The sequence below is a fragment of the Acartia tonsa genome, chromosome 9, assembly GCF_053477335.1.
Source record: "Acartia tonsa isolate MP-2025a chromosome 9, ASM5347733v1, whole genome shotgun sequence".
NCBI lineage: Eukaryota > Metazoa > Arthropoda > Copepoda > Calanoida > Acartiidae > Acartia > Acartia tonsa.
The window spans coordinates 33,903,890-33,916,229 of NC_137268.1; the positions used below are offsets into that span (position 1 = coordinate 33,903,890).

General features: G+C 33.2%; 1 protein-coding gene across 1 annotated transcript; it reads left to right on the top strand.

Annotated features, from left to right (window-relative positions):
- The first annotated feature begins 4,112 nt into the window (after positions 1-4,112).
- Positions 4,113-6,269, top strand: LOC145327839 (oplophorus-luciferin 2-monooxygenase non-catalytic subunit-like). Its single transcript, XM_080171383.1, has 3 exons — positions 4,113-4,256; positions 4,371-4,440; positions 4,806-6,269. Exons 1-3 carry the CDS (start codon positions 4,181-4,183, stop codon positions 5,800-5,802), a joined length of 1,143 nt encoding a protein of 380 aa, XP_080027509.1. The 5' UTR covers positions 4,113-4,180; the 3' UTR covers positions 5,803-6,269.
- The last annotated feature ends 6,071 nt before the right edge of the window (positions 6,270-12,340 follow it).

Consider the following 12,340-nt stretch of genomic DNA (forward strand, 5'->3'; position numbering starts at 1 on the left):
AATTAAAGTTGCTACTTTTTAGCTAGTATTACCTAATTTGAAGAAAAAGATGAAATCATGCTCCAAGTTCATGTACTGCAGTATTACCTGCTTAGGAAACTTTACAGGAAGATATCTAAGAAATTGTGGCTAAAATTTTATATTAATGGGAGTACTACTTTGTTACTACTAGCAGCTACTCCACCTAGATGCTTCTAGGTACAATAAAGATGAGGGAAAGAAAGGATGATTATAAGTTTTCTGGTTCAGTTACCTTACCCAAAAATAGTTATAGAACCTTCCTGGATATATACAAAGTTCTACTTTAAAGGAGAAGCATAACAGTCAAGCAGCTAGCAAGATCTTAAAATACAGTCAAAAGATCTAACTTCTTTATACTAGTACTAGCGGCTACGCCCCTAGAAATCAAGGGGCACTGAACGTAGGAGGGGGAAAAGTGGACCTCATCCCATTTTTTTATTTGAGTTTCAAAAGAGTAAAAAAATATTTTTGGGGGGAGGGGGTGAAGAGACCTTCCCCAAAAATAGTTTAAAACCTTCTCAGGACCTATAAGAAGCTTCACTTTAAAGGAGAACGATATTGGTTCAGCGGTTAGCGAGATCCTTTGGGACAGACAAAAAACGATTACTACTTTATATAATAGGCTAAGATAATATCATGTTTAAAGTTGCTTTCAAAATATTTCCACCGGGTTAAGACTAGCTTTAAAATATGCTCAAATCCTTCTAATGTAAGAATATGCTTAAATTGTCAATGAAAGTAAATAAAACCAATTTGATGAATTTTCTTTGTTGACTTGAGCAAAAAACACAGAATCTGATCAAAAAATCCTTTTCTAACTGTAGATAAATTTTTGATTGCTTTATAGGGTGATTCTGGTGGACCACTGGTGGTTGTTGAAAATGGGAAATATGTTGTTGTTGGTGTTGTCAGCTATGGAGCTGGTTGTGCTCATACTACACATGGAGTATAGGCTAGGTAATTATGGTGCTGGGGTTGTCTGGCTGTGCTCATACCACTCCTGGAGTATATGCCAGGTAAAAAGTTTGTCTGGAGTATACACCAGGTAAATATATTGTTAGTGTTGTCAGCTATGAATCTAGTGCTCATGCTCCTCTTGGAGTATACCCCAGGCAAATATGTTGTTGATGTTGTCTGGTATGAATCTGGCTGTGGTCATACCACTCCTGGAGTATACCCAAGGTAAATATGTTGTTGGTGTTGTCTGGCATGGATCTGGCTGTGCTCATACTACTCCTGGAGTATATGCAAGGGAAATATGTTGTTGATGTTAAATGGTATGGATTATGATGTGCTAACATTACTCCTGGAATATACGCCATCAAATGTGTTGTTGTGTTGTCAGCTATGGATCTGGATGTGATCATACCACTTCTGGAGTAAATGCTAGGTAAATAGTTTGTCTGGCATGGAACTAGCTGTGCTCATTCCACTCCTGGAAGATACACCAGGTAAATATGTTGTTGGTGTTGTCAGCTATGGATCTGGATGTGCTCATACCACTTCTGGAGTAAATGCCAGGTAAATAATTTGTCTGGCATGGATCAGGATGTGCTCATAACACTTCTGGAGTATACACCAGGTAAATATGTTGTTGGTGTTGTCAGCTATTGATATGGACGTGCACATACCACTTCTGGAGTAAATGCCAGGTAAATAGTTTGTCTGGCATGGAACTAGCTGTGCTCATTCCACTCCTGGAGTATAAACCAGGTAAATATGTTGTTGGTGTTGTCTGGTATGGATCTAGATGTGCTCATTCCACTTCTGGAGTAAATGACAAGGTAAATAGTTTTTCTGGCATGGATCTGGATGTGCCCATACCACTTCTGGAGTATACACCAGGTAAATATATTGCGGTTGTTGGCAGCAGATGATATCGTTCAATGGATGGACTATATTTAGAGTAATATCCTACCTGTACTGGATCAAGACTACAATCAGATGGATCTTGTGAAGGATCAACTGGAACAACAACTACCAAGCCTGCTACTACAAAGAAGACTACTGAGCCAGATTATTATCATGTAAGTGAATATTTTTTTAAGCTGCTTACTTTTGAAGCATTGTGCTTTTGTTTATTGTCAGCCAGTAATGCATGTCTCTAGACACTTAGCTATCAGCAAACATATATACTTGGTTCATATGTAAAAAAAATAGCACTTCTTCTCAGGAATAAGACAATGGCTGATGAATATATGTACCTCCCCAATGATGATACATAAAATTACCTCTTCTGTACATCACAACACATTACAAACATTTGGATACTTAATTTGATGAACCAACCAAACAAAATTTAATAAAAGTCCTCAAAGACAACGAATAAAAAATGTTATTATAACTGTAATAAACAGTCCAATGTCCCCTTTCTCCAGGACTCCTTCTTGTTCCTTACCATTGCAAATTCTGTTCTAGTTTTCTAGTTTTCTTATTAAATATTATATTGATTAAATTTTTTTTCAGAACTGGTACGGTTAAAGACTGATACAGACAATGGTGTTGGATTAAATTGGAGTAGTAAAATATTTACTAAATATGATTTTAAATATTTAATTCAATATTTTTAAAATAAATTTTTAAGGGTTGCAAATATTATTTTTATCATTATTCTACAAATTGTTAATGTTCATAACAGTAGAAATTAAAAACATGTCTCTAGACTTTAACATCAAGGATCTAAAAGGATAAGACAATTGCTGATAAATTTATGTACATCCCCAATGATGAAACACAAAATTACCCCATCTGTAGAATACAATAAGAAGTTAAAATGTTTAGAACCAACCAATAAAAATTCAATAAAAGTCCACAAGGTTCTTAAAATTGTGTCTGACAAAAGTGTTTTGAAATGTGCGTTCCCAAAATGTTTGTAACTCACTGTGACAAGTTTTTAAAGATCTGAAGTATATATATCACAAATACTCTATCTAGTATTTTTCTGTTTTATTTTCAAATAAGACGACATCTACTGATAACATATCAGACAGAGTACTTTAAAATTAAACGATAATACATTTCCAGTATGGCTTCAAGACTGATTAATATCCAGTGGATTAGAACCGGTTATCAGCCATACAGACAATTTTTCATGAATATTAAAATCATTTTTTTTCATTTTAATATTTGCGGAAAGCTGTCTTTAATATAAATAAATATCAAAATATGCATTTAAAGAAGTTAAGAACCAAAAGATGGAAAAATTTGTAAAAATATTTTGTTTGGTAAATTCAAAATTTGTGCCTTTTTAGATTAAGCTTTTGAGAAGTTATTCAAATGATGATATTATAGAAAGCATCATATTCTAAATACCAAATTAGCTGTATGACTGTTTGTAAAGATCTTGTAAACGACTAGACAGTGACACAACTTGTGATATCCCCAAAACAAATATTTACTACAAGAATCTGAAATTGCAAAGCGCAGAAAAAACATACAAACAGACAAATGGAGAGCAGATGTTCAATATTAAAAAGAGATAATATGCCAAAAAATAAATTTACCTTTATAACCTTTATAATAAATTAGGTTTTTGTCTTTTAAAGCATGAACGACAGACATGCGGACAAAAAATATATATATAGACTACATGTGAACATGCCATAAGAATCTTTTCTTAAAATTAGAGCTATTTACCTTAAATGGCAGCCGGGTATACAGTATACTGTTGTCATTGACTCAATATTATGGTTCAATAATAAAAAAAAATATTCAAAACATGACATTAAAGATGATTAATATGATAATCAACATAATTTTTATATGAATTAAGTTCTCATTAACTTTTATCTTGAAATTCTTCTAAATTATGAAACCAGTTCAAAGTGGATTTTTATATTGATAGTTCATTGTTTTAGTTTATGATAGAATTAATGTTTTGTGGATAGTGAGTCAGAAATTTCATTGTAGAGAATAACCTAGCCCTTTATTCCTGCTCAGACCTTGTTTCAATCCTTTTATACAAATGTAATTTTAATTTTATCTTTAATACACATTCTTTTATCTTTCCATAAAAATCTCATACAGGCTTTATCTTCTCTTATTAATTTTGTGCAAAAAAAACAGCTGTTTCCATGAATTAATAAAATATGAGTAGTTTATCATTAATTTATTAGTAGGTGACAACTTAATCAATTTTACAGGTCTGTAAAAATTAAGAATGTTGTGCATTCTGCTTTTGGTATTTTATGCTGGAATCAGTGAGGGCTATAGAAACAATAATTATATTGTCAGAGGTAACATTTCTTTGTTGGAAAAAAAATCAAAAGAATTTTATGTAAGATTTTTTTAAAAATGATAAAAAAGAAATACATCATATTTGTTAGATTATAATTTCAAATTCAATTTAGAAAGTATGAACAGAGATATAGGAGCATGTTCCTTTCCACCACCTGACTTAATAAAGCCCTGTGATTGCAGGTAAAATTTTCATAATGGATAAAATTGGCATTCTTTATCATTTGGTAAATTATCAGCAAACAAGCAACAGAAAGTTAAAGAGATAAATAAACCAGTAGAGATTTTTTTAAAAAATTGGTAGGGGGAGTCAACCACCCCAATTTTTAAAGTTTTAGAAAGAATTTTTTACGTGGTGATTTTTCCTAGGATGGTAGGGATACCTTCCCCCAAATAGTTATATACCTTCCCAGGACCTATGAGAAGCTACCCTGCAAAAGAGAACCATTTCAGTATGGCAGTTAGGGAGATTCTTTGATACAAATGGACAGACAGGATTGTTCCTTTAGCTTCTAATTTAAAATGTATTATATTTTTTTTATTTGTAGTAACAACACAGAAACATTGGAAGTTGAAGTTTATTGTGAGTTCAGTTTTGCAGCAGAGGATGATGTTACTGAGATGACAGAAACAATCTTTGCACAATTTGACAAGGCAAACTATACAATTGATCATCTATACATAGATTTTGGAAGGACTGGGCATGTTGCAAACTTTGCTTTGAATTTGAATACTACAGGAAAGTTGAAACTGGAAAGTATAACAGTTTGGTTATTTGACATACAAGATGACATTGGACAGCATCTCTTTACTAGCACTGCTTTTTCAAACTCAAAATCTAGCTTGAGAGGCATTGAAATAATACCCTACTATGATCAAGATTTGGTCTTTACATTTGATCCTGAGTTTCTTGTTGGACTAGAAAATCTTACTGATCTGAATTTGATTAGGTATGACTATGCTGCTCAGCCTTTACCTGAAACTATATTTAAAGGTTTAGAAAGTTTTACTTTAGATGCTCCACTGACTAACTTAACATCAACCACATTCCCAACCATGCCCAACCTACAATTTATCTATTTATCATCTCTGAACATTTCACACATCCAAAAAGGATTCATGGATCTCTTTCCTGTTTTGGAAGATTTTGTTATAACTCAAAGCAATATTGCCACTATTGAAACTGGATTCTTTGTCAATTCAAGTGCTAAATTAGAATATGTTGGCTTGTATTCAAACATCCTTACAAGTGTTGACCTTACAGGATTGTCACCCAACTGTATTGTAGAATTAGACTACAACTCAATTTCCAGACTGGAAGAGGAAAACTTCAGGCCTTTTGTGGAAGGAATTATCAACAACCCAGAAGCTGATGGATATATAAATATTCCTGGCAATGAATTAGAATGTTCATGTGATGTGAAATGGTTAATTGTTGACCTGAAGACTCCTGGTGTGTTTAGGAATGCTTTCTGTGCTGATGATATTGCTCTTGATCAAGTTGATCCTGACCTTTTGATTATTGAATGCCCTGATAGTAACTAATTAACAAATACATAAATACAATATTAGACTTTTTATGATTGAGGTATTATTATTATTGTAAAATATGATTTATAAATAATAGTTATTTCTTGCATCATATTATAAAAAGCTTTCCGCAGATATAAAAATATACAATTAAGAGATTAAAACTGGTTTTTATCTTATAATTGTACATTTTTATATTCGTAGAAAACGTGATATACTAGACTTAATTTTTTTGCATGGTTCTTATCCACCAGATATTAATCAGTTTCGAATGAATAAAAGAAAAGAAAAAAATATTTTCCACCCCATCACTGTTCCAACTTTTTTTTTTTTAGTAAATAGAAAAAAACAAATATTTATAAAAAATAAACAAATATTGTAAAAATTTAGAAATTTCTATAAGCCAGCTTTTTTATTTTTAAAATATATAAAAGTTAAAATTTAAGATGCAATATATCATAAATAATAAAATTTAAAATATCTTAATTGTCAGTTAAGAGATATAAGTTTTCCGGAATTTTAATGTAGGGAGGAGATTTGAAATCTGCATCAAATTTTAAGGATTTTTTATTAAATTCGTTTTTTGTATAATTCTTTATCTAAAAGCGGAAATACATATTAAGTTAATTAATTTTGACCAATAGGATAGGTGGATTTTAAACTACCTGCGCTCTAATTGGTTGAATGATGTACGACATCCAATCAGAGCGCTGATTTTTTAAATCCACCAATCACGGATGCCAAAATTAATTAACTTAATTTGTATTTCCGCTTTTAGATAAAGAATTATACAAAAAACGAATTTTATAAAAAATCCTTAAAATTTGATGCAGATTTCAAATCTCCTCCCTACATTAAAATTCCGGAAAACTTATATCTCTTATTGTCAGTATCCTGGAAAATATAATGGTCAGCTAATTATAGTCGAGTAGAAAACAAGGATGTCACTAATATACGTAAAGCGAAGCTCAAAATATCGGATGGACAAACGACCTTTGACTAACAACACTTTTGATTTTGAAGAAACAAAATTATATTAACCCTTAACAGTCGGGCCCCTTGCCGCACCTTAATCAGTCGGGGGGGGGGGGGCGTTCAACGCCCCCCCTCATTATCTCAGTTCCTATTAGAGCTAGAGGGCTAAATTTTTTTGTGCAAGTCCCCTGTGTTAAGGTAAATTTCCGACCCTAAGTAAGTCAAGGTCAATTTCCGCTTCCTTCACCCTTTTATTTAACAACCTTTGTTTTCAGGTCCTTTTTTACTTAAAAATTTCAAACGGCTGTAATTTTTTTATTTTTAAAGCTAGAAGAAAATTTTTTTTGCAGAAAATTTTTATTTTATTTAAATTTTATATTTGAAATATCAAAACATAAGTTTCAGCGGCCGCAGCTGTACTTGGCAGCTGCCAGCCGCCGCAGTCGGCGGTCGGCGGGAAAACGGCGGCGGATCTTTATGAAATTTTAATACATTGTGTAGACATGTAAGAAAAGCTTAAGTTTAAAATTTGAAGTCTCTAAGTCAAAAATTGCGGCCACAGGAGCATTTTAAAGATTTCTGGAGACCTGCAGGATCAGGACCTGCAGGATCATACTTGGAACCTGAAATTGACTTGAACACCTGTATTTAATATGAGGATGTACTACTAGAGGATATTTTAGTATTTTGGTAAGATAAAATGCTTTGTTTAAATCAAAAACAAATTTTTGTTCTTTACCTGGATGACCCTGCCAGGTTTGCTGGCATCCTGTGCCCGCCAGGATGGAGATATTTCAAAAAATTCCAACTCTCAATTATGTGTCATACCCATACTTAAAAAGTCAAGAGCAGTTTGGGCTCTTTATCTTTCACACACAGAAAATGAGATAGAAAAACCGGATGGGGGGGCGTTCATCGCCCCCCCCCCCCCCGACCGTTAAGGGTTAAAGATCTGATCTAAAACTTATTGTTAGTCTTTAAATATCTCATTGCTGGATTTTTAATACCGAACTTGATACTTATCGATTCGTTGTATTTTTACAGTAGCTTTTCCCATATTTCCAGCTCTAACCCTGCGGGACCAATTGCTTAACCCAGCGGGGCAATCACATAACCTAATTTAAACTAACCTTACCCAAAATAACCTATCAAAAGCTACTGTGAAAATACGACGAAACGCCCCTTAAGACGCGTTGCCACGAAAGGGACTTTTACCCAAAATCTCTAATAAATAACATGTGGTCATACGGACTTATTAGTATTGATTATATAGTTGCTAAGCTTTTATATTGCTCCTAACTGTTACAGGAATCATCATGCCACATTTGAAATCGACAGGATATTTTTAACTTGCCTAAATTAAAGAGCTAAGAGTTACTGACAGTTTATCCAAAATTTTTAATAAACAAGGATGACAGCATCCATAAAAGCGAAGCTCTAAAACGATATGACAGACGAACATTAACTTTTGTTAAGTGTCAGAACTGAATATACAAAGTATGAAAATATAAGGTTTGACAAAATTATACGTAAATTTGTTGCAAAACTTCTTAAATACAGAGTTCTGTTTAAGGACATACTGATATTTTTAATACTTGATTATAGAGATGCTTTGCTCATAATATTGTACTTTATTGTAATAGGAATCAGTAATCAAAAAATCAGATCAATCGGATGATTTTATCACATAAAAAAATTTTATGAACAAAGTAAAAAAAATCAACATGTTTAAAATTGACTTACGAATTCTGGTAACGATTATAGAGTTGCTTCGCTTTCTAAATCGTACCTAACTACTACAGGAATCACCATGCAAAGTTTGAAATCGATAGGACAATTCTAACATGCCTAAATAACGAATAAAAGCTAACTATCTCGGACGGACGGAAAAGGATTTTTAAAAAGGATGGTTTTGACGTGATAAAATAATCAGGTTATAGTCCCTTACGTGGCAACGCCCCTTAAGTGGCGATTCTTTGAATTTTCAAAGTAGCTTTTCTCCAATTTCTAGCTCCTGCAGGGGGCTCTAACCCTACAAGGCAATCACCTAACCCTGAGGGGCAATCGCCTAACCTAAAATGACATTTTAAAAGCCATTTAAAAATACGACGAATCGCCCCTTAAAGGACGTTGTAATCCTAATAAATTGATTTTAAAAGTTAATTTCTAACCACTTAATTTTAAATTACATATATTAAATAAACTTTAAATATCTTGAAGACGCCTAAACGTGTTCTAATAATGGCGTTGCTACAAAAGACCAACGCCTAAAAAAGACCAACTAGTCGGTTCTACAAAAGACCAACGCCTACAAAAGACCAACGCCTACAAAAGACCAACGCCTACAAAAGACCAACGCCTACAAAAGACCAACTCTACAAAAGACCAACGCCTACAAAAGACCAACATTATAAAAATCATAATGCTAAAAAGGTCATGGCCGCAGCGCTCGGCCCCATTGCCTATAACCTAACCTATCCTAACTAACCTATGTATGAATGTTTAATGTACTTTGACTTATTTATAGTTTAGAATTTCGTGGATTTAACAAAAAGTGGTTGGTAGATTTTTTTCAATTTTTCAATATTTTTTTAAAAATATTTAGGTAAGGTTAGGTTAGGTTATAGGCAAGGGGGCCGAGCGCCCGCAGCTAGGCAGGCCAGGGGGCCGAGCGCTGCGGCCATGTATTGATTATGTATTGCTTTAATAACAATATATATTTGTTGGTCTTTTGTAGGCGTTGATCTTTTGTAGGCGTTGGTCTTTTGTAGAGTTGGTCTTTTATAGGCGTTGGTCTTTTGTAGGCGTTGGTCTTTTGTAGAGTTGGTCTTTTGTAGCAACGCCCTAATAAAGGCATTAGAATAATATTGGCAGCTGCCAAGACCTGTTATGGTAACATTATTTAAGTTACAAAATTGTCTATAGAAGCAGTTGCAATTAGGTTATAATACTTTTCAGGGAGGTTTCTTTAAAATTTCCTGGCATTAAATACACACAACTTTCATGGATCCTCTATTTCTTATTTATTTCTAATATTAAAAGAATGAACAAGGATGTCAACATCCATAAAAGCGAAGCTCTGAAACGGTTGGACAATCGAACAATAACATTTGTAGAGAGTCATAACTAAAAACTCAGACCATAAATGTCGAATCAAAATTATAAGTAAATTTGTTGAAAAACTGCTTTTATACAGGATAATCTTCAAGGACATACTTACGTTTTTAGGACTTGAGTATACAAATGCTTCGACCTATAACATTGTACTATGTTGTCCTAGGAATCAGTATTCCAAAAATCAGATCAATCGGATAATTTTATCACAAAAAAATTTGTTGTTAAAAAATTAAAAATCAACATGATTAAAAAGGACGTACGGACATTCTGGTAAGGATTATAGAGTTGCTACGCTTTCTAAATCGTACATAACTACTACAGGAATCACCATGCAAAGTTTGAAATCGATAGGATAATTCTAAGATGCCAAAATTAAGGAAAAAAGCTATCCGTTCCAGACGGACGGACCGACCCTAATAAAAGAAAAGCTTCGCTTTTAAAAAGCATCACGGTGGCGTCTAACGTCCAGACTTAGGGTTAGACCGATAATTCTAAGATTATATTATTTTGGACGTTTTCCCTCAAAGTACTTTGTTGAGCGCAGAACATCCCCTCCCCCCGTATTTTTGGGATAAATTGCAAATATGTGTTGGATAGATTATCTTATCTTTCACAGTGCGTTTGACAATGCTTTGACTTTTGAACTTTGCTTTTATAAAGTTCTTCATAAAACCACTCCTAAAGTGAGTTAATTCATGGCCATATTTATCAGTTGCTTTGCTAAGGTCGCAGAAATTTAGCCTTAGATAAATCATATATAAAGAGGTTTTATGAAAGACTTTATAAAAGCAAAGTTGTTCAAAACTTTAAATAAATAATCTTTGCTTTCCTTATTATGATTATACGGTAACTTCTAGGGGATGAATATTGAACTTTTTCAAATTTTCAAATCTAATTTTCTCAAAAATGGCTGCATTTTAGATTTTATTGAAAAGTGAAATAAAGTTACCTAACCTAGGGTAATGAAATGCACTATGTCCCAATTTAGGTTCTGACAATTTAATTTCAGACCAAAAATGTGGGAAATTTTACCCTACCAATAAATACCTTGGAAAATTGTCTGTGATACGATGTTATACAAGAATTTCAGTATGACTGAGAACTGGTTCTAAACCAGCGTATATTAATCGGATTGAAGCGATACTGTAAAGTATTTTTTAAAATAATTTTCTGACAGATCCCTAGTTTGACGTTAATTAAGCGTCAGCAATAATCCTTTTTATAAAAAGAGTAATCCAATATTCAATATTATCAGGGAGTGGACACTTGAAGAAAAAACTGTCAAAATTCTTCATTTGGTAGATTTACTTTAGCAGGGATAAAGTTGGGTGTCAGAGAGTAATGGGAAAATGTGCCATGCTGTTTTTTACACAAGTCCCCAAAGTTTAATAATACGTTTTCTTATTCCTTGGCTTAACATCTTTGGGAACTTTTTTGAATTTTGATTGGTTGCATCATTAAGTTGAGTGTTCAAACGTTTGAACCACTAATTTCAATCTACTGAAGGGTTAGTTTTTTGTTTCATCATTGAGGATGTACATCAATTTATCGGCCATTGTCTTATCCCTTTAGATCCTTGATTTTGTGTTACCCTCCCCCCCCCCTAACTATTTTAAGCAACCAAAGACATAATTATACGCATAGATTTTGGGGAGAAGATTATTTTATCGTTCATTGTCCATCCATGAATCCCTGACTGCTACATTTTGATGATGTAGTTTATTTTAAAACTTTAGTTTTGGCGTCATAAAGCATATAAGAAAACAAGGATGACAACATCCATTAAACTATTAAACAAACCCGCCACCGTAGCTCAAAACGTAGCGCATCCGCTCGTCGTCGGGAAGGTGCTAGGTTCAAATCTCGGTCGACCGCGTCATAACTAAAGACGTTAAAAATTCTATAGAAATCATCATGCAAAGTTTGAAATCGATAGGACAATTCTAACATGCCTTAAATTAACGAAAAATGCTATCCGTTACGGACTTACGGACGGACGGACTGCCCCTAATTATAGAAAAGCTTCGCTTTTAGAAATTGATGAATTGGAGTTGGTTAAAAATAGAAGATTATATATATAAACTTGAGCCAGACTATGCTTCAAAAATCTGCATAAATAATAACAAGGATTTTTTCATCCAAAAAAAACAAAAATAAATTTAATCATTCATTCGAATCCGGTGGATAGGCACCGGTTCTCATCCATTCGAAAAAAAACTATGTCTAGCATTGTATCATATCCAGCTTTCTACGAATATAAAAATGTACAATCATAAGATTAAAACCAGTTTTTTAACAGGTGCCTTCGGCACCTCAGGGCTAAAAAACTGGTTTTAATCTTATAATTGAACATTCTATATCCGCGGAAAACTGTTTATGATACGATGCGAGAAATAACTATTATTATTAGAACCATTTCTGCTGTTTTTGTACATTCTAATGTAAAAGAAACAAGATATCT